Here is a 22,629-nt window from a genome sequence, read left to right as displayed (position 1 = left end):
GACCCCGGAGAGGAGAGGGTTCACCTCGGCTGGGTCCTGAGTCCGAAGAAAGGGCAGCGTTCTCATGACCAGGACGCTCCCAGAACATGAGAGCCGTGAGCATCGCCGCTTCCTTCTGCACACCCCTGTCCCTCCTCCCGCATGCCCCTGCCCCTCCTCCCAAACATACTCCTCCCCTCCTCCCACCCTCCAGGTCCATGGACAGAAAGCCGCCTGGGAAGACCCGGTGGAGTGGGTCCGGGACACCCTCCCCTGGCCCTCCGCCCAACAGGACCAGTCCAAGCTATACCACCTGCCCCCACCCAGCGGAGGCCCCCACAGCACAGCCTCACCCCCTGAAGAGCGGACCGCCAAGGACAGCACTCCCAGCTCTCTGGATTCGGACCCTTTGGTGAGTGGTGCTCCAACAGGCATTTAGTACAGTGCTCTGCACACAGCAGCGCTCAATAAATACCATTGCTTGATTGCTTGGAGGCCCCTCCCACGCAGGGCTAACCTTGACTGGTCTTCGGCATGTGGCAGAGCACCTCCCCATCCCTTCCCCCATCCCTCCTCCTCATAATAATAGAAGTAATAATAATAATAATTGTGATGTTTGTTAAGGACTTACCGGGTGCCAGGCACTTTACTAAGCACTGGAGTAGATATAAGGTAATCGGGTTGGCCCTTGTCCCTGTCCCACATGGGGCTCACAGTCTTAATCCCCATTTTACAGATGAGGGAACTGAGGCACAGAGAAGTGAAGTGACTTGCCCAAGTTCACACAGCAGAGAAGTGACGGAGCCGGAATTAGAACTCAGGTCTTCTGACTCCCAGGCCCATGCTGTTTCTAATAATAATAATAATAATTTTTGGTATTTGTTAAGTGCTTACTATGTGCAAAGCACTGTTCAAAGCGCTGGGGAGGATACAAGGTGATCAGGTTGTCCCATGCGGGGCTCACAATCTTAATCCCCATTTTACAGATGAGATAACTGAGGCCCAGAAAAATGAAGTGACTTGCCCAAAGTCACACAGCTGACAAGTGGCGGGATTTGAACCCACGACCTCTGACTCCCAAGCCAGGGCTCTTTCCCCTGAGCCTCGCTGCTTCTCTAATAGGCACCTTCTTGCCTCCCTAGCAGTGGGACCTGGTTGCAGGATGGCGGGGGATGCCCATAGTGGGGGCAACCCTCCCCAACTCCCTGCCAGGGAAGATCAGCCTGCCCAGGGTAGTTCCCTGGTGACAGGGACGCTCCCTTCATGTAAAGGGAAATGGTGAAGTTGCCAAAGCAATTCACCCTTACTGAGAGGTCTCTCGCAAGGACAGATATGCTGGCCCTGGTGTCTTATCTTCTGAGAATCACTGCCAGCCAAACTGTGGTGAACTTGTGATAGCTCCTATCTGCATGTGGCTACCTGGGCCCTGTTCCATCTCCCCATCCTGTAAGTCTCCACAGAGCAGTGTTCCAGCCTCTCCCAACCACACGGGTCCTTCCCTCTTCAGCAGCTGCTTTCCCCGTACTTGGGAGAACTTGGTCTGTGGCGGGCCCCCTGCTATTTCTTCCAATACCACCTTACCTTGGAGCCACACAGGCGCGTGCTGTCGGATGAACGCTCCATTGTTCCTCAATGGACGGCATTGAATTGAATTGAATCAGATTTGAATTTATATTTGTTAAGTGCTTGCTATGTGTCTAACACTGTTCTAAGCACTGGGGTTGATGCAAGTTAATCAGGTTGGACACAGTTTCTGTCCCACATGGGGCTCATAGTCTAGAGGGGACAACAGGCATTGAATCCCCATTTTTACAGATGAAGAAACTGAAGCACAGAGAGTAACAACAATCAATCAATCAATCAATCGTATTTATTGAGCGCTTACTATGTGCAGAGCACTGTACTAAGCGCTTGGGAAGTACAAATTGGCATATTGACAACAATAAGAAGGAGAATTATGATATTTAAGCGCTTACTATGTGCCAAGAACTGTGGTGTTTGTTTAGTGCTTACCATGTGCCAGGCACTGTATTAAGTGCTGGGGCAGGTACAAGGTGATTGGGTTGGACACCATCCCTGTCCCACATGGGGCTCACAGTCTTAATCCCCATTTTACAGATGAGGTAACTGAGGCACAAAGAAGTGAAGAGACTTGCCCGGTACACCCTGCAGGCAGCTGGCAGAGTTAGGATTAGAACCCAGGTCCTCTGATTCTCAGGCCCGGGCTGTTCCCACTGGGCCCTGCTACTCCGTGGCCATGACTTAGGTAGGGATGGGGGGAGCCCCCCGTCCTGTTGAAAGTCTCAGCTGAGTTGGACGCTGAAACCCCTAAGCCATGGGTCCCCAGGTGCCATTAGGAGAGAGACAAGAAGGAAGGGGAAGGGACAAGGATGAAGAGGACCTAGAGAGAGGAAGGGGACTGGGACTGAAAAAGAAAGTGAAGGGGACAAAGAGGAGGAAGTACAAGGCAGAGGATAAGAATCCCTTGAAGCGCCTATTTTCACCATTGAATTAGAATCATACGTAGTCGTAATTGTATTTTATTTTAATTGTATCTATATTGGTAATTGATTCAAAGAGATTCTTTTTCACTTTAAGGGGCTTGGACAAAGATGAGAAATGTCAGGGGCAATCTCTGTGATTCCTTTCGTGTTTTTCCTTGGCATTTTGGCTGGAACACAGTCAGGGAATTAGGGATCATTCTTCCGAACTCACGGGTCAGTCTGGAGAGGATGCAAGGTGTGATTGAAAGAGCCAGTTATGTGTCTGGACTGGAGCTGGGCAAGACATAGCCTTCCATAATGAGAGATTTCCTTACCACGGGTGTCTTCAGGAACATAAGCCCCATGCTACTGGAGAACTAACTGTACTTCCCCATTTCTAATTTCCTTCTTGTTCCCACCCCTGCACCTCTCCATGGGGAGCCCTGAGATGTGCGATCAGTCAATCAATCGAACAGTGGTATTCATTTATTTTTTTATTTTTAATGGTATTTGTTAAGCACTTACTATGTGCCAGGCATTGTACTAAGCAATGGGGTTGATACAAACAAATCAGATTAGACACAGTCCATGGCCCACATGGGGCTCCCACTCTTAAGTCTCATTTTACAGATGGAGTAACCGGCAGCGAGAAATTAATCGATTTGCCCAAAGTCACACAGCAGACAAGTGGCGGACTTGGGATTAGCATCCAGGTCGCAGGCTCCCGAGCCCATGCTGTTTCCACTGGCCATGCTGCTTCCCTTTGTCGAGCGGTTTCTGTGTGCAGAGCACTGGACTAAGTGCTTGGGCAAATATGGTACAACAGAGTTGGTAGACGAATTCCCTGTCCACAAAGAGCTTACAGTCTAGAGGGGTCTTTTAAGGTCTTTTAACCCCAAGCCTGTCTCACCAGCTAAAATATTTTGCACATTTGCTCAAACTAATCATGAGGGTTTAAGGCACTGATGTACTGAAATGGTTCTTAGATTGTAAACTCCTCAAGGGTCGGAACCATACCCCTACCTGCAATAAATTCTTCAAGCCACTTAGTGCTTCAAGGAGGCCACACCCATGGTGAAGTTCAGCCGTGGAGGCTTGTGTGGTTGAAGGACTCAATATCGGACCCATGCATATGGGTGTTATGAGCTGGGAACGTATTACGGATGTGTCCATCGTGGTGCCTTTGGGCTGGAGTGACCAGGAAGGGCTCCTCCATGTAAGGACTTCTGGGGCTGTTGATGATTTCCCCTTGTTCAGCGTGGCCATACTCTTGGCGGGAGACAGAATGGGGGGAAGTGAGTCGGGTTCGTGGTAGGGGCTGAGTAGGGTAGCCCTGAAGGCAGCTGGCTGTGGGGAACACTGGGGAGAAGAGAGGGGTAGATTGGGGTCCCAGCGAGGCTGTTTTAGAAGATGACCAGAGAGGAGCTCTAGGGACTGCCAATAAACCCAGCCTTTTGTTTTGTTCCCCTCCATCTTTCCTATTTATTCCCCTCCCCACCTTCCCCCTGCCCACTCCACCTCCTCTGACCCAGGGGGGACCAGCCTGGGGCAAGACCTGACTCACAGACTGGGCTACTCGAGGTAGTCACCCCGAAGCTGAGCTGGGCTTGCAGTGGGGAGGAGGGGCCTGTGACTCTCCTGACATTGGGCCCCCATGGGTTGTGCAATCAATGTCCCCTAGCAAGTCCAGGGCCAGTTGGCCAGCGGGGAGAATCCCTCAGGGCCTGCTGGGACTGGGAACCCCAGCGGAGACCAGAGACCGCTTCGCCAGCCTCGTCTGTTTCCCTCTCCCTCTCCTGGATTTCAGGTGGGGCCCAATGTGGGCCAGCTAAGAGAAAAACCAGAGAAGGCCGGGTTGGGCCCCCACATTATTGGCCTTGGCCCAAATGGACTGCAGAATTTGGGCCTGGAGAGGCCAGAGGAGAAGGCTGTCATCAATCAGGGCCTGACCTCCTGTTGTCCCTCTTCTCAACTCCCTGCTCCCCATCTCCCTCTCCAGATGGCTATGCTGCTGAAGCTCCAGGAAGCTGCCAACTACATCGAGTCCCCAGATCGTGAGACCATCTTGGATCCCAACCTCCAGGCCACCCTCTAGAGGCTCCGCAGCCAGGGTGGCCCTGGAGGGCAGAGTCAGCCGGCCTCAGCGGCAGCCTCTCTTCCTCCTCCTCCTCTCCCTTCTCCTCCTCTCCCTTCTCCTCCTCCTCTTCTTTAGGAGCACTGGCATCTCCAGGCCAGAGGAGGGACCCCGGGGAGTATGGATTGGGAGGGGAAGGAATGGGTTTTTGGTGCTGTAGCACCTTTGAGGACTTCCTGGTGGGGTGGGAATAGGGGGATCCTATTCCCCAAGATCAACAGACTGGCTTCCTCTCAGGACTTTGGGAAGAGGAGGATTCTGGGTTTTTTTTTTTTCTTGTTTTCCTGTCTCGATTCTGGACTCCTGGGCTTCACGGAGTGGTTGAGAAGGGTATCGGCGAAAACCTGGCAGGGGTGTGTATAGGTTAATAATGGCTGCTTGGAGGGAAGGCTCAAGTAGTGAACTCTGGGATTGCAGGGGGTGGTGGAGGGGCAGAAAGCCTCTCGGCACCTCACCCCCCTGTTCTCCTCCTCCTCCTCCCCGCTACCAGCCCCTCTCCCCGAAGACGTGAAAGGAGCCCTGAGCAAGAAGCATGTGGTTTAAAAAAACAAAAAAAGTTTTCATTCAAGTCAATAAAAGCGTTAGAAACCAAACAGAAAAGATGAACCTGGAGAGGGGAAGTGCTGAGCCCGGTAGAGAGAGCCGGCTGGCCACTCACCCACACAGCCGACGCCAGAATGGCCCAGGCAGACCAACAGACAGCCACCGGCGCAAGCCAGCCCCCAGCCGCCCCCCACACCATGGCTGCCAGGCCCTCAAGGAAGGACTGTCCTACTCTGCTTTTGTACCTTCTAATTTAAACGTGCATGAGGACCGCCAATAAACCCAGCCTTTTGTTTTGTTCCCCTCCATTTTTCCTATTTATTCCCCTCCCCACCTTCCCCCTGCCCACCCCACCTCCTCTTGTTTTAGCCTGGTTTGGTTTGGTTTGTTTTGCTGCTTTTTCTGTTCCCTCAAAAACCAGGGGCCTCGGGCCCTCCGGCTCAGGGTTTTCCTCTTGCGGTTTCTCTCCGTCCGACTGTTGCTGCTCAGAACTCTGTAGGGCGAAGACGCCTGCCTCCAGGATCTCCCTCCGAGCTCCGGCAAGAAGACGCCGGCCCACCGGAATGGAGGGATGGCGGCAAGGTGACGCAGCCCTACCTCTCTGCCCTCTTCGAGAAAGCACAAGCTCCGGGCCCCGCCGGACGTTAGCCCCACCAGGAAACCCTCCCGGGGAACTGGGAATGTCATCTTGCTGCGGGCTGGGCCCGGCCCTTCCGCTTTCCCCGCATCGGCCCGGCGGCGGCCGGTTGCCATCAAAGCCCACCCGGCTTGGGAAGCCAGACGGGACTCACCTTCTCCCTCCATTCCACGCCTTGGTTCCTGGCCACACGGGCGGGCTTTGGGGTGGCCAGTGCCCGCCATGTCTCCTGCCTTGGTCTCAACTGCGACCAAGGTCCACGGTCCCCAGCGTGCCGGACGCCTCAGGGAAGCGGCCTCAGGTTCTTCCCCGGGGCTGACGGGAGCAGGAACCCGGCCCGCTGCTGGCGAGTGGTTGTTGACCTCCACCTCCCATGAGGCTGACATCTCTGGTTCCAAAGGATCCCACAGGGCCGAGCTTGGTCCTTTCCCTCTAGACTAAAATGGGGCCCAAGGTTTTGTCCCAATCTTGTCAGGAGCTCCATCCTGGAGGGTCCCGTGGTATCACTGTCCCACCTGCCCCTCAGAGGCCGGTCCCCTCTGGCCCGGCTCCCCCAAACAAGAAACGGCCGGCATCAACAGAGCCCCACCCGATGGCTCCCCTGGCTGGAAGAGCCCGGAGCCTGTGGGGACCCCACTGCTGCTGCTCCCTCCCACCTCTGCAAGCTGTGAAGAAGCACCTCCCCGCCCCACAACATCCAACACAGTTTGTTGAAAATATGCAATTCTGGACCGATCAGAGGCCGTTTGTCCGAGGACGGTGCTGTCATCCACTGCCTTAATGCTCCACCCGGCTGACGGGAGCACGGCTCTCTCCCGGCTCAGAGATGGGAGAGGAGGGGCCTGAGACCACCCCGAGCTCTGATCACACTCCTGGAGAGATGTCTCTGGGCAGGTGGGAGCGTGGCAGGGAGAGCACTCCCCTCTTTCTCTTCGGGTGCTGCCCAGCCAGTGCCTTCTGCCCAGATGTTCCCGGCAGTTGAGAGGAGGGAGAGAGGAGCTTCCTCAGATCTCCCCGCAACTCCCGCCCAACCCCTTCTGCCTCGGGACCTAGGTCTCCCCACCCCCTAGAGTATCGACAACCCCAAGGGACTGCCAGCAGGCTCGGTTCGTCCCTGTCTCACTCGCTGTGTCTTTCTGAGTCCGGAAAAGGGAGAAGATTCAACTGTAAAGGGAACCGGTCGCTCCACCATTCTGGGCTCTGAGCCTCCTGCCCTTCCTCTGCTGCATTCAGACCAGCCTCCCCCGGGGAACTCCCCCGGGCCGAGAGATGAACCGGCCTCCAGAACCCCGGGACTCTGCTGCCACTTGCTCCCCTGGGCCCCTGACCCTAGAAGCAGTCGTCCTGCAGAGGAGAAACTGCAGGCTTGTAGCAGCTGCAGACAATTCGGGTCTGCCTGTTCATGGTGCTATGACCCTTGGGACCTTGACCCTCGCCTCGCCTCCTTCTTCTCACCATCCCCCTCCTCCTGCCAGACTCCTCAGAGATGGGGGGGGACTCGCTTCACCCTGGCTCCTTTCAGGGAACTGGAGAACTCACTCCGCTAACAGAGGATAAAGTGGAGTTTGTAACCTGGCCCTGGACCCCAGGAACTTTCAACAAGAGGCTGGCAATGATACTGCCCTCCTGCTCGGCCGGGGGATCGCACGAATTGAATTCCCTCCCCACCTTTCTCGGGGGAAATCCAGACCTTCCTGCTCCCCCTCTCCTCTGACTGAAAACAGACAACAGGACGACAAATGGAGTTGTGTCCCTAACCCAGCCTCTCAAAACCACCCAATTAAAAGGGAGTTTAAGCTGGCAGGACCATCTCAGCTGGCCAGTCACAAGCCAGCTCAGGACATGAATGTTTCTGTCCCTTTAGGCCAGATCAGCAGGCTTCTTTCCTCTCCTCCGAGATCACCTCCTCGGGGGAGACTTCCCAGGAAACAACCGGTACAGTTCTAAGGTGCTCACATCTGCGTCCATGTGTAAACGTGTGTGCGCGTGTCCTTGTTGTGTTACCAAACCATCATTTAAGGAGCCTCCTACGGGATTGGATAGAGGAGAAGAGGGATTCCAGAAGCCCGATGGGCGGGGTGAGGGGACAGATAGCTTCTGCAGTCTGTTGACTGGATTCCTGCAGAGGTTTGAACAGAAAACATGGCTATCTGTGAAACCGCAGCATTCTGGGATTTGAGGAAGTTGGGGCTTGGGAACTTTCCCTGGCTAGGGCCTCCCCAAAGAGCTAGCTCTCCCAACCACTTCACCTCCAGTTTCCTGGAGACTTGGTATCCATGATCTGCCTCTCCCAAATTCCTACACTCTTAGATCCAGAATCGAAGGGTGAGGGGGTCCCTGCTCTGGGGACCAGAGGAAGGAGACTCATGTTTCTCAATTCTTTTGCCTGTCACCCATCTAATGTGGATCTCCGATATTGCAAGTTCCTCCAAGGACACTGGAAGTGGCCCTTTTCTAGTGCTAGAGATTCTCCTGACCCTTCTCCTTTCACTGACTCGATGGTGGGGTGGGAGGGCCTTCAGGGTTGGGTCTAGAAAGATCCAGAAGCCAAGGACTGCTGTCTAGAGAGGATTGATGCTCTCTAGTTGGAGGAAATGGCCACTCGGGTAGACTGGGGGGTCCTGGGCCTTGGGTCAGGGTGCTCCCATTCTCACCAAGGCAGAGGCGACCAGAGTCAAACTCTACTCCCTGTCCACTCCTTCCCAGCCAGTCAAGATGGGGTTGGGTTTTCTAATGGTTTTTCCTGGCTCCGTCTCCAGCTAGGCCGTGGCTGAGTGACAGGCCAGCAGGAAGCTCAGCTTTATTCCCTTGGGGATTGAAGAAGAGAGAAAGAATGAGCTAAAGGAGTGATCCAGGAGGGAGAAATCAAGTGGGTTTCCTGTTCCTCCTCCAGGGCTGATCTAGGCCCTCTCCTCTCCCAAGGTGGGCCAGACCTCTTCTAGTCGAGTCCAGGGTGGAGGGAAAGGAGACTCTTTTTTCCTTTGTAAACCTGCTGTCCCCAGATTGGGGGAGGGAAAGAAGGGAAAGGGCTACAAGAGAGGTTCTAACGGAACCGAGACTGCAGAAAAGAAATCATCTTTACTTCTGTTTAGGTCTTTTCCTCACCATGCTCAGTGCCCTGTCAGGAGGAGAAATCAAGGTATCCCAGCGGGACTAGTTCCTTTTGGTTATGAAGAGGGATGTGGGGAGTGAGGAAAAAAATCATCCTTCCAGACTATACAGTTTAGTATCACAGCTGACCAGACAACGTGACCTCCCCCTAGACAAAGAGGGAGGAAAGGTGAGGCAGAAGCTGTTTAAGTGGCCCTCTCCTTATGAGGGAGGATCCCAACACCTTTTACGGCACAATCACAATTCCTACCCCACCCCCATCAGAAAAACCTGGGAACCCTCCTTCTCTCCCAGAATGAGGAGGGGCCCACAGGTTAAGAGATCAAACAGGTGAAAGGGGAACACCTGGTGGGGCTGGGGAATAGACGAGGAGGAGCCAGGTGAAATTGCTTCAGAGCAGGCCATTGAAAGGAAATGGAGGGAAAAATGCTTCCATTTTAGAAAAGGTCCACCACCCAGTTCAGATCTATAAACCCAAAGTAGTGATTTTTTTTAAGGGCTGTGATTTAAGCAACTCTCTGATTCTTGGTTGGTTAGTTTCCCAGTGACCTGTACCTATGGGGAGGCTATGCACTCTATAATCCGAGGAAACTAACACAGAGGACACTAAGTGGCAATCTGAGAATTACAGTTACTTGAACACATGCTACTGAGTTTAAACAAATAAATAAAACCTTATAAGCAGCCTTGCGGTTCCCCTGCAGAATGGGTGAATTGGGCTCCTTGTTACTGATGTTGTTGGTAGGTGGATTACACCTTCAGTTCCTTTCTAATCACTGGTCTCCTATATGCTGGAGAGCCGGTTATCCAAATCACAGCTCCCCTGCTGAGTGGTTATCCAAACCATGGTCAGTTGGGATTTTTAAAACATGTGGATAATTAAACATAACTGGGCAAAAGCCTGTCAGAGCTCACTAAACCTATTTTTATCCCATTTTCTGAATGTGAGATGATTTGAACTTGGTTTGGATAATTGGCTGTCTCCCGTAGTTGGCAATCTTCAGCTAAAGAAAGGCTGGTGCCATGTGGAGTGACCTGAAGCCACTTTGAAGTGTCCCACCTTCCCACATCAGAGCTCTTTTGTGGCGAGATCCCCGTTCCCCCCCGCCCCCGCCCAACAGATTCATAGCTGCATTCCCTCCCCATCTTAGGCTCTAAACTGGTTCTGTTCCCCTCTCAGAACCTCCCTCTTCTCAGACACAAGTCCCATTCTCTTAGGAATTCCTGGACCTCCAAGGAGAGTCCAAGAACCTGCAGAGGACTGGAGAGAGGGAAAGGTGATAATTCATTTTCCAAGCTTTAAAACACCCTCTGGCAGGGCTGGGGTCCCTGGATCCTGAGTCACATTGCTCCCTTTCTCTTTGCCCCCACATTTTCCCACCCCTCGGGCTCGGGTATGTGGCTTGAAAGAGAAATGCAGGAGACCTGAGGCTAGTGAACTTGCCTGAAAAATGGATTCCGAAGGGACCTGGCCTTTGTACCAAATTCAGACAGATCTTTAATCCAGAGGGAAGGGTAGGAGCTTGTTCTGATTTGGATCCTGAGTCAGCTGTGAACAGCTGGTACATGGGCGAGACCTGCCCTAAACAGTTGGCATGGATCTTTCAGAGCAGCTTCTCCCCTGGCCCTTTGTGCTAAGGGCCTGGAGGAAGCTCTAAAGCCTCACGGATGGGAGCTAGGCAAATTGCACTAAAATCACCTGTTGCTCTGCCCGCCAGGGTAGTATCCCCGGCCCCTCACCCTTGGCCATTTCCCTGTGTCTGGGGCTCCGGGGCCAGAGGCAGGCGGGGTGGGGTCTCCATGGAGGCCCAGACGGTCTTTGAGCTGCTGCTGAGCGGCAGCTCCCCGTCACCCAGCATTCATTTTTTCTAGAACAAAACACCCAACTTTTCTTTGGATGAGAGCCACCCCTCGGGGCCCCCGTCCTGTTTGTGCTGAGCTGTGTCCATGGCGGAGCCCATGTTCTCTAAATGCGTGGTGTCCCCCAGCTAGAGGGGCAAAGGAGCAGCGGGAGGAAGGAGATGACCTTTTGTACCACTTCTTTTTAATTTCTTGGGGAAAAAAACAAAGACAAAAAATAACAAACAGGGCCCTGGAAACGTGTGCGTGTATGCGAGTGTGTGTGTGTGTGTGTGTGTGCGTGTATGAGAACATGTGTGCGTGCATGCATGTGTGTCTTCCCTGTCTGTCATCAGCTTCCCTTTCCCCCCTGCCCCCTTTTTATCTGACGTAGACAAAGCAAAACCCAACTTGGAAAGCCAACAGTTGTACATAGTTGCGGTAACAATCATGAAGAGAGCTGTGGGGACTCGTTTTCCTTAAGACGTTGATTGAAAATCATTGGAAAAACCAGGAATCCACGCCTGGGTCTCATAGAAAAGCCTCCCTCCATCATCACGGCCTCTGCTGCCTTCTCTCTAACCCAGGCATGTCTTCTCTCAGCTAGATTCATCTGTCTGATGCCATTTAAGTTTAAATAAAGTTATCTCCTGTATTGTCCACTGGGCCTCTCTCTATCTCTCTCCCTGTCGCTGTGTCTGTCGAACTTTTAGTCTTCCTTCTCTTCTCCCTCCCCACAACATCTCCTTACTCACTCTCCCTATCTCCCTCTCCTCTCCTCTCTTTAGTTTCCCCACTTCCCTGGAGCCAAATGGTGAGCAGGTTCTCTCTCCAAGGGAGTTGAGAGGATGAGTTGAAATGCCTGCTTGTCCCCAGGGTTGAGGGAGAGGACGTGTGAGACCTTCCTGTTAAGTGGGGCTGGGGCAGGGGTTGGGGTGGCAGTTGGAAGAGTGGGAAAGTTGAGCCCCAACAGCTCCTCCCTGTCTGTGACCTCCACATCATAGCTGGACAATCCTCAAGCCTTTGGTCTTCCCCAGCTTCTCCCGAAGAAAATCAGCTGGTCCATAAGGCCAGGAGATGGGCCACCCAGAAAAGAGGATGAAGCAACCCAGATATTCTCTGTATTGGATTCAGGTGTCTAGAAACAGCAAGTTTATCCTATGAGAGTAATTCTAACTGCTCATGCCCTCTAAAATTAGGGAAAAGAGGATCAACAAATCATATTTATTGAGCGCTTACTATGTGCAGAGCACTATGCACAGTGCTTGAGAGAGTACAGTATAACAGAGCGGGTAGACATGTTCCCTGTCCACAATGAACTTTTAGTCTAGAAGGAGAGACCGACAATATAAATAAGTTATGGATAGGTATATAAGTGCTGTGGAGTTGATGGAGGGGTGAATAAATGATCGAAGCAGAAGAGTGACATTCATTCGATTAAATTGTATTTATTAAGGCACTTACTGTGCGCAGAGCACTGTACTAAGCGCTTGGGAAAGTGCAGTGCAACAATAAAGAGTGACAATCCCTGCCCACAATGAGCTCACAGCCTAGAGGATGGAAGGGAGAGGAAGAAGAGGGAAGGAGGGCTTAGTCAGGTGAGGCCTCTTGGAGGAATTGTGATTTTAATAAGACTTCGAAGGTGGGGAGAGTGATCATCTGTCAGATATGAAGGGGGAGGACGTTCCGGTTCAGAGGCAGGATGTGGGCGAGAGGTCGACGGTGAAGTAGATGAGATCAAGGTGTAGTGAGTAGGTTGGCATTAGAGGAGTGAAATACGCAGGCCGGACTGTAGTAGGATATCGGGGAGGTAAGGTAGGAGGGGGCAAAGTGATTGAGTGTTTTAAAGCCGACGGTAAGGAGTTTCTGTTTGATGAGGAGGTGGATGGACAACCACTGGAGGTTCTCGGAGAGTGGAGAAACATGGACTGAATGGTTTTGTAAAAAAAAAAAATGGGGCTCACGGTCTAAGTAAGGGGGTGAACAGACATTGACTCTCCATTTTGGGGATGAGGGAACTGAGACAGAAAGAAGTGAAGTGACTTGCCCAAGGTCACACAGCAAGCTAGTGGTGGAGCCGGGATTAGAACCCAGGTCCTCTGACTCCTAGGCTGTGGTCTTTTTGCTAGGCTACACTGCTTCCTATTTTGCAGGATAATGCTCACCTAAAGAGATAGGAAAAGTGCCAGCTACCCAGAGAGACGCCAGGTTTTTTAGAGTAGGGAGAGGATAAATTCCCTCAGAAAATGGAAGCGTTTTAAAATGGCTAATCCATCCAGTTACTACACTCTAAGATACTCATACATCCTACTGGCAAGAGAAGTAGCGTTGCCTAGTGGAAAGAGCATGGGCCCACGAGTCAGAGGACCTGGGTTCTAATCTCATCTCTGCCACTTGTCTGCTATGTGGTCTTGGGCAAGCCATTAACTTCTCTGGCCCTCAGTTGTCTCTCCTGTAAAATGGGAATTAAGACCGTGAGCACATGTGGGACATGGATTGTAATTCAATCTGATTATTTTGCACCTACCCCTGTGCATAGTACAGTGACTGGCACATAATAAGCACTTAAGCTACACCACAAAAAAACCCTTTCAAGTTCAACCCACAAAAATCAGTATCAATCAGTGGTATTTACTGAATGCTTGTGATGTGCAGAGCCCTGTGCTAAGCACTTGGGAGGGTACAGTAGAGTAGGTAGAAATTATCCTTGCCCTCAAGGAATTTCCAGTTGAACCTAGGACTTTACAGTGTAGCGAAAGACCTTAAGATCTAGAGGACTGTATTCTATTTGGCACATGATGGCCAAACAGATTTAAATTAACTGATTTAGAGAAGCAGCATGGCTCAGTGGAAAGAGCATGGGCTTTGGAGTCAGAGGTCATGGGTTTGAATCCCAGCTCTGCCACAGGTCTGCTGTGTGACCTTGGATAAGTCACTTAACTCCTCTGAACCTCAGTTACCTCATCTGTAAAATGGGGATTAAGACTGTGAGCCCCACGTGGAACAACCTGATCATCTTGTATCCCCCCCAGTGCTTACAACAGTGCTTTGCACATAGTAAGTGCTTAACATAACATATGCCTTATTATTATTATTATTATTATTTCAGTCCATTTTGGCAGTGAAACGGTCAAGAAAAACTTGGGCTTTTGGAGAGGTTTATCTATAATTTTACAAAATATAGTGGATTGATCAATAGTATTTGAACGCCTATTGTGTTTAGATCATTTGAGAGCTTACACTAGAGGTAAAAGATAATACTAATAATAATGGCATTTATTAAGCGCTTACTATATGCCAATCACTGTTCTAAGTACTGAGAAGGTTACAAGGTGATCAGGTTGTCCCACAGGGGGCTCACAGTCTTAATCCCCATTTTACAGATGAGGGAACTGAAGCCCAGAGAAGTGAAGTGACTTGCCCAAATTCACACAGCTGACAGTTGGCGGAGCCGGGACTTGAACCCATGACCTCTGACTCCAAAGCCCATGCTCTTTCCACTGAGCCACGCTGCTTCTCTGGAAGATAAAATTCCCATCCCCTGGGAGCTTACATTCTGATGGAGACAGACATAAAATAATCAATCAATTTTTTTTATGGTATTTGTTAAGCACTTGCTATGCATCAAGCACTGTTCTAAACGCTGGGGTAGGTGCAAGTCGATTAGGTTGGACACAGTCCCTGCCCCACATGGGGCTCAGAGTCTCAGTAGGAGGGAGAACAGGTATCCCCAGTACTGTGTGCAGAGCACTGTACTAAGTGCTTAGGAGAGTACAATGCAACAGAGTAAGTAGGCACATTGCTTGCCCACAGTGCAATGAGGAAGAAATGCTAAAACAGTAGGGTAGGTAAAATGATACCTACTCAAGGGCTACAGAAAATACCGGGTGTAAAAACGGTGAGATTACAGAAGGAAATATGAATCCTGGGGAGAAAAAGCATTTACCAGTGAAAGCCTCCTGAAAGAGGTGGGATTTCAGAAGGACTCTTTAGATGAGTACCGTGCTCTGCACACAGTAAGTGCTCAATAAATACGATTGAATGAATGAGGACAGCCATGATCTGAAGGACTGGAAGCCGAAGAAGTTCCAGGCAGGAGGAAGGGTGTGAGCCAGGGATCAGAGGCGATAGAGTTGAGACGAGGCACAATCGAGAAGGTGGGTTTGGCAGGAATGTGGAGTGAAAGATGGGGTGTGGTAGGAGAAGAGAGTGGCTAGGTAAGAGAGAGGGAGCTGATGGGGTGCCTTAAAGCCAGGGTTGGAGGCAAGAGAGTTGAGATGAGGTACAGCGAGAAGTTGGGTTGGGCAGGAATGTAGAGTGCGAGCTGGGGTGTAATAGGAGAAGAGAGTGGATAAGTAAGAGAGAGGGAGCTGATGGGAGTGCCTAAAAGTCAGTGGTCAGAAGTTTCTTTTTGATGTGAAGAGGAATGGATGGCCTCCAAGAGGCTTTCGCCACCTAAACCCTCATTTCCTCCTCTTCCACTTCCTTCTGCATCACCCTTGCACTTGGATTTGTACCCTTTCTTCACCCCACCCTCAGCTGCACAGCACTTATGTACATATCCGTAATTTAACTGCTATCCATGTCTGTTCCCCCCTCTAGACTATAAGCTCCCTGGGGGCAGGGAATGTGTCTACCAACTCTGTTATACTGTACTCTCACACGTGCTTAGTACAGTGCGCTGCACACGATAAGCACTCAAATATAACTGATTGATTGACCACTGGAGGTTTTTGAAAAGTGGAGAGACCTGTACAAAATGCCGTTTTTAGAAAGACGATTCGAGCAGCAGAGCGAAGTATAGTCTGGAGAGGGGAGAGGCTGGAGGCAAGGAGACCAGTGAGAAGGCTGCTGCAGTAGTCAAGCTGAGATATGAGAAGACGGCAGATGAAATCCAGTAAATCATCCTTATCTTCATGTCTATTGAGTGGAAAGCCCTACAACTAAGCACTCGGGAAGAGCGACACAGAGGTGAGACACAAGATCATTGCCCACCAGGAGCTTACACTCGAATGGGGTGGATAGGCAAAAGGTATTTACAAGAACTTTCCCTTTCATTCTTCCACCCACTGCAAGATCCGCATGTTGAGGACAGGTGACATCCCGGGACTTTGGGAATGGGAATATTGCCACATGGTCTGAAGGGTCACTGCATTGATGGGAACCAAGTGGCCCCAATGAGACTCCCCCAGCAGGGGAGAGGGGTAAGCTGGAATCCAGGCAATCTGGCACCCAGTCAGCTCCATCTGTTCCCCCCTTATACATCCAGCTGGACCCTGAGGCCATTTAATCTCATTGGACCCTAGGAGGGCAGGCATTTGTGCCCTACTTCCTTCATCATCGTCATCATCAATCGCATTTATTGAGCGCTTACTGTGTGCAGAGCACTGTACTAAGCGCTTGGGAAATACAAATTGGCAACATATAGAGACAGTCCCTACCCAACAGTGGGCTCACAGTCTAAAAGGGGGAGACAGAGAACAAAACAGGAGTTCTCACCCCCACAAGTTGCCAGTTTCATGGGGCCATGACCCTTCCCCCTAGTCCTGTTTCCCCCAACCTCCGACCCCTGATAATAATAATAATAATGATAATAATAATAATAATAATAGCATTTGATAGTACTTACTATGTGCCAGGCACCATACTAAGCGCTGGGGTGGATACAAGCAAATTGAGTTGGGCACAGTCCCTGTCCCACTTGGGGCTCACAGTCTCAATCCCCATTTTCCGGATGAGGCTCAGTGGAAAGAGCCCGGGCTTTGGAGTCAGAGGTCATGGGCTCAAATCCCGGCTCCGCCACTTGTCAGCTGTGTGACTTTGGGCAAGTCACTTCACTTCTCTGGGCCTCAGTTACCTCATCTGTAAAATGGGGATGAAGACTGTGAGCCCCACGTGGGGCAACCTCATCACCTCGTAACCTCCCCAGCGCTTAGAGCAGTGCTTTGCACATAGTAAGCGCTTAACAAATGCCATCTTTATTATATAGAGAAGCAGCGTGGCTCAGTGGAAAGAGCCAGGGCTTTGGAGTCAGAGGTCATGGGTTCAAATCCCACCTCTGCCAATTGTCAGCTGTGTGACTTTGGGCAAGGCACTTAACTTCTCTGGGCTTCAGTTACCTCATCTGTAAAATGGGGATTAAGACTGTCAGCCCCCCGTGGGACAACCTGATCACCCTGTAACCTCCCCAGTGCTTAGAACAGTGCTTTGCACATAGTAAGCGCTTGATAAATGTCGTTATTATTATTATTAGATGAGGTAACTGAGGCACAGAGAAATGAAGTGACTCACCCAAGGTCACCCAGCAGGCAAGTGGCAGAGTCGTGAGTAGAACCCATGACCTTCTGACTCCCAAGCCTGTGCCCTAGCCATTGCACCACACTGCTTCCCCAAGCCATTGCAAGCCACAGAGCTTCCGCAGCCCTGGAAGAGGATGTGAGATGGCAGCCGAATAGGGAACGAGAGAGAGGGGTGGGAGAGGGAAAGGGTTAGAGCAGGACTACTGCCCCTGCTCTGCTGAAAGCCCCTTTCAGCCTCCTCCTTCTCCACCTTCCAAACCAACCAACAAGTCACAGCACATGAGCCAGGAGCTCTGGACTGCAGCGTCCCCCTTCCTGGATCGCAGATGTCTCCGGGTCTCGGTTTCTCTCTAGAGATTTTAAAACTATGATCAATCAATCAATCAATCAATCATATTTATTGAGCGCTTACTGTGAGCAGAGCACTGCACTAAGCGCTTGGGAAGTCATCATCATCATCATCATCATCATCATCATCAATTGTATTTATTGAGCGCTTACTGTGTGCAGAGCACTGTACTAAGCGCTTGGGAAATACAAGTTGGCAACATATAGAGACAGTCCCTACCCATGATCTTTATTAAGTGCTGACTGGTTATGAAGGACTGGGATGGGCACAAGATATTCAAGTCAGACACAGTCGCCATCCCACACAGAGCTCACAATCTAAAGGGATTCATTCGCTCATACATTCGATCGTATTTGTTGAGCGCTTACTGTGTGCAGAGCACTGTACTGAGCGCTTGGGAAGTACAAGTTGGTAACATACAGAGACGGTCCCTACCCAACAGCGGGCTCACAGTCTAGAAGGATGGGAGGGAGGGTGTATTATCCCATTTTACAGATGAGGAAACCAAGGACTAGAAAGGTTAAGTGATATGCCCAAGGTCACACAGCAGGACAGAGGCAGAGCTGAAATGAGAACATGGTTCTTCTGACTATCAGCCTTGAGCTCTTTCCAGCAGATCTGTGTTTCATTCATTCATGCGTTCCTTCACGTTTATTGAGCACTTACTGTGCACAGAGCACCGTACTAAGTGCTTGGAAAGTACATTCCAGCAATAAAGAGGGACAATCCCTGCCCACACCGGGTTTACAGTCTAGACAGACATCAAAACAAGTGGAAGTGTTGGTGGGAGAGCTCTGAACATCTTTTCATTCATTCATTCAATCGTATTTATTAAGCGCTTACTGTGTGCAGAGCACTGTACTAAGCGCTTGGAAAGTACAATTCGGCAACAGACAGAGACAATTCTACCCCGCAACAGGCTTACAGTCTAGAAGGGGGAGACAGACAACAAAACCAAACCAGTAGTCAGACATCAATAGCAACAAAACTCACCTAGTGTTAAAGCACTCTCGACTAGTTGAACTAGAGTCTCTATTGCTTAATCAATCCTATCTACTGAGTACTTACTACATGCAGAGCACTGTGCTAAGCACTTAAAAGGAGAAAAGAAAAGGGAGAATGGCCCGCATGAATTCTCCATCAGTGTTCCTAAATTTACTCTAAGTTAAATGCAATATTTATTAATTTATTATTTATCAATTTAATTAATTTAATTAATTTATATTAATTTATTATTATAATTATAAGTTAACATCTATTTTTTGAACAGGAAAGAGAGCTATATACTCAATATCTGTTCTCTGTGTCCCTGGCTGGGTCCAGGAGAAAGAGCCCTGCTCTGGAGAGCTTAAGGCTCTACTCCTGGTTCTGCTTATAGCTGGGTACCAAAGTCAAAGATTCATTCATTCATTCAATCGTATTTATTGAGCGCTTACTGTGTGCAGAGCACTGTGCTAAGCGCTTGGGAAGTACAAGTTGGCAATATATAGAGACGGTCCCTACCCAACAGTGGGCTCACAGTCTAGAAGACTGTGCTGTGCAGACAGGCTGTGCACCTCGGCCTATCTACTTGCTTTGAGTGCTGGAGGAAACGTAACTGGCAAGGGACAAGAGAGAGTGACTTCTGCTGTGCAAGACAATAATGCTACAGTCAATTCTTCTACTAATCTGAGTAGGTTCTTGATCCTGAAGTTTGGCATTCCTTTTTTTTTGTGGTATTTGTAATAATAATAATAATAATAATAATGGCATTTATTAAGCGCTTACTATGTGCAACACCCTGTTCTAAGCACTGGGGAGTTTACAAGGTGGTCAGGTTGTCCCACGTGGGGCTCACAGTCTTAATCCCCATTTTACAGATGAGGTAACTGAGGCCCAGAGAAGTGAAGTGACTTGCCCAAAGTCACACAGCTGACAATTGGCGGAGTCGGGATATGAACCCGTGACCTCTGACTCCAAAGCCCGTCCCCTTACCAATGAGCCATGCTGCTTCCCCTATGTGTTATGCACATACTGTGTGCCAGGCATTGTACTGTGTGCCCTGGAATAGATACAGTCTATCCCACACGGGGCTCACAGTCTTAATCCCCATTTTACAGATGTGGTAACTGAGGCACATAGAAGCGAAGTGACTTGCCCAAGATTACACAGCAGGCAAGTGGCGGAGCTGGAATTAGAACCCAGGTCCTTCTGACTTCCATGGCCCATGCTCTATCCTCTAGGCCATGATGGGAGACTCCATAATAATAATAATAATAATAGTGGTATTTGTTAAGTGCTTACTATATGCCAGGCACTGTACTAAGCGCAGGGGTAGATACAAGTTTAACAGGTTGGTCACAGACTCTGTCCCACATGGGACTCACAGTCTCAATCCCCATTTTACAGATGAGGTAACAGGCTCAGAGAAGTGAAGGGACTTAACCAAGGTCACACAACAGACAAATGTCAGAGCAGGGATTAGAACCCATGACCTTCTGACTCCCGAGCCCTTGCTCTATCCACTATACCATGCTGCTTCAGTCATTCATTCAATCGTATTTATTGAGAGCTTACTGTGTGCAGAGCACTGTACTAAGCACTTGGGAAGTACAAGTTGGCACCATATAGAGACAGGCCCTACCCAACAGCGGGCTCACAGTCTAGAAGGGGGAGACAGACAACAAAACAAAACATATTAACTAAATAGAATAAATATGTACAAATAAAATAAATAAATAAATAGAGTAATAAATTCATTCATTCATTCAATCATATTTATTGAGTGCTTACTGTGTGCAGAGCACTATATTAAGTGCTTGGGAAGTACAAGTTGGCAACATCTAGAGACTGTCCCTACCCAACAGCGGGCTCACAGTCTAGAAGGGGGAGACAGACAACAAAATAAAACATATTAATTAAATAGAATAAATATGTACAAATAAAATAAATAAATAGAGTAATAAATTCATTCATTCATTTATTCAATCGTATTTATTGAGCACTTACTGTGTGCAGAGCACTGTACTAAGCGCTTGGGAAGTACAAGTCGGCAACATATAGAGACGGTCCCTACCCAACAGTGGGCTCACAGTCTAGAAGGAGGAGACAGACAACAAAATGAAACATATTAACAAAATAAAATAAATAGAATAAATATGTACAAATAAAATAAATAAATAAATAGAGTAATAAATTCATTCATTCATTCAATCGTATTTACTGAGCACTTACTGTGTGCAGAGCACCGGACTAAGCGCTTGGGAAGTACAAGTCGGCAACATATAGAGACGGTCCCTACCCAACAGTGGGCTCACAGTCTAGAAGGAGGAGACAGACAACAAAACATATTAATAAAATAAAATAAATAGAATAAATATGTACAAATAAAATAAATAGAATAATAAATACATACAAACATATATACATGTATACAGGTGCTATGGGGAGGGGAAGGAGGTAAGGCAGGGGGATGGAGAGGGGGAGGAGAAGGAGAGGAAAATAATGTTGGTATTTGTTAAGTGATTACTATGTGCAAAGCACTGTTCTAAGCGCTGGGGTACATACAGGGTAATCAGATTGTCCCACGTGGAGCTCACAGCCTTCATACCCATTTTACAGATGAGGGAACTGAGGCCCAGGGAAGTTAAGTGACTTGCCTAAAGTCACACAGCTGATAAGCGGCGGAGTTGGGATTCGAACCCATTCGAGCCCATGCTTCATCCTATCTCTCACCCTAGAGTGTAAGCTCCTTGGGGGGAGGTAACATGACACATCTTTATTCTGTACTTCCCAAGAGTGCCTAGCACACTGCACCACACCAAGTGGGTGCTCCATAAGGAGAAGCAGTGTGGCTCAGTGGAAAGAGCACAGGCTGTGGAGTCAGAGGTCATGGGTTCAAATCCCTGCTCTGCCAATTGTCAGCTGCATGACTCTGGGCACTTAACTTCTCTGTGCCTCCGTTACCTCATCTGTAAAATGGGGATGAAGACTGTGAGCCCTACGAGGGACAACCTGATGACCTTGTAACCTCCCCTGCGCTTAGAACAGGGCTTTGCACATAGTAAGTGCCTAATAAATGCCATTATCGTCATCATCAATCGTATTTATTGAGCACTTACTATGTGCAGAGCACTGTACTAAGCGCTTGGGTAGTACAAATTGGCAACCTATGGAGACAGTCCCTACCCAACAGTGGGCTCACAGTCTAAAATATAATACTCTTGGGGAAGGAGCCTGGCCTTAAGGAAAGAGCATGGGCCTGGGATTCAGGGGTCATGGGTTCTAATCCCAAATACCACCAGCTTGCTGTGTGACCTCGGGTAAGTCATTTCAACTTTCTGTGCCTCCATTTCCTCATCTACAAGATGGGGATTCGATACCTGCTCTCCCTCCTACTTAGACCGTGGACCCCACGTGAGCCAAGGACTGCGTCTAACCTAATTACCGTATATTCATTTATTCAATCGTGTTTATTGAGCGCTTACTGTGTGCAGAGCACTGTACTAAGCGCTTGAGAAAGTACAACTCAGCAATAAGTAGAGACAACCCCTACCCAACAACGGGTTCACACTGTACCTCGGCGCTTCGTAGAGTGCTTAGCACATAGTAAGTATTTAACAAATGCAATCATCACCGTTATTAACTCCTCTAAACCTAGGCAGGAACGTGTCCGTAATTTGCCGATTTGTCCTTCCCAAGCGCTTAGTACAGTGCTCTGCACACAGTAAGCGCTCAATAAATACCATTGAATAAATACGATTGAACGAACGAATGAATGAATGAATGGCTAGAGAAGCAGCATGGCTCGGAGAAGCAGCGTGGCTCAGTGGAAAGACCCCGGGCTTGGGAGTCAGAGGTCATGGGTTCTAATCTCGGCTCCCCCACATTTCTGCTGTTTGACCTTGGGCTTAATAAATGCTATCATTATTATTATCATTATTATTGTGAGACCCACATGGGACAACCTGATCACCGTGTATCCTCCCCAGCGCTTAGAACAGTGGTGCATAGTAAGCGCTAAAATACCAAAATTACTATTATTATCATTACCAGGTGATGATCAGCTTGTCCCACGGGAGGTTCAAAGTCTTCATCCCCATTTTACAGATGAGGTAACAGAGGCACAGAGGTAACTGAGCCACGCTGCTTCCCCAGTCTTAATCCCCATTTTCCAGGTGAGGTAACTGAGGCCCAGAGAATAATAATAATAATGATAGCATTTATTAACCGCTTACTATGTGCAAAGCACTGTTCTAAGCGCTGAGAAGCCTGTG

The 22,629-nt window shown here is 49.5% G+C and overlaps 1 protein-coding gene across 2 annotated transcripts in view; it reads left to right on the top strand.

Moving 5' to 3' along the window:
- The window catches only part of NAV1 (neuron navigator 1), a 252,307-nt gene extending 240,921 nt beyond the window's left edge, over nt 1-11,386 (top strand). For both annotated transcript variants that reach the window (XM_038748717.1, XM_038748718.1), the window contains 2 exons: nt 194-391; nt 4,462-11,386. In XM_038748717.1, the coding sequence (XP_038604645.1) occupies nt 194-391; nt 4,462-4,557 (294 nt within the window). In that variant the 3' untranslated portion in view covers nt 4,558-11,386. The remainder of the gene's footprint in view (nt 1-193; nt 392-4,461) is intronic.
- Nucleotides 11,387-22,629: the final 11,243 nt, after the last annotated feature.

Source organism: Tachyglossus aculeatus, chromosome 7 (genome assembly GCF_015852505.1).
Source record: "Tachyglossus aculeatus isolate mTacAcu1 chromosome 7, mTacAcu1.pri, whole genome shotgun sequence".
In the NCBI taxonomy this organism is placed as follows: domain Eukaryota; kingdom Metazoa; phylum Chordata; class Mammalia; order Monotremata; family Tachyglossidae; genus Tachyglossus; species Tachyglossus aculeatus.
Note: the sequence above shows the minus strand (reverse complement) of the source record. Positions and strands in the feature narration are given on the sequence as shown.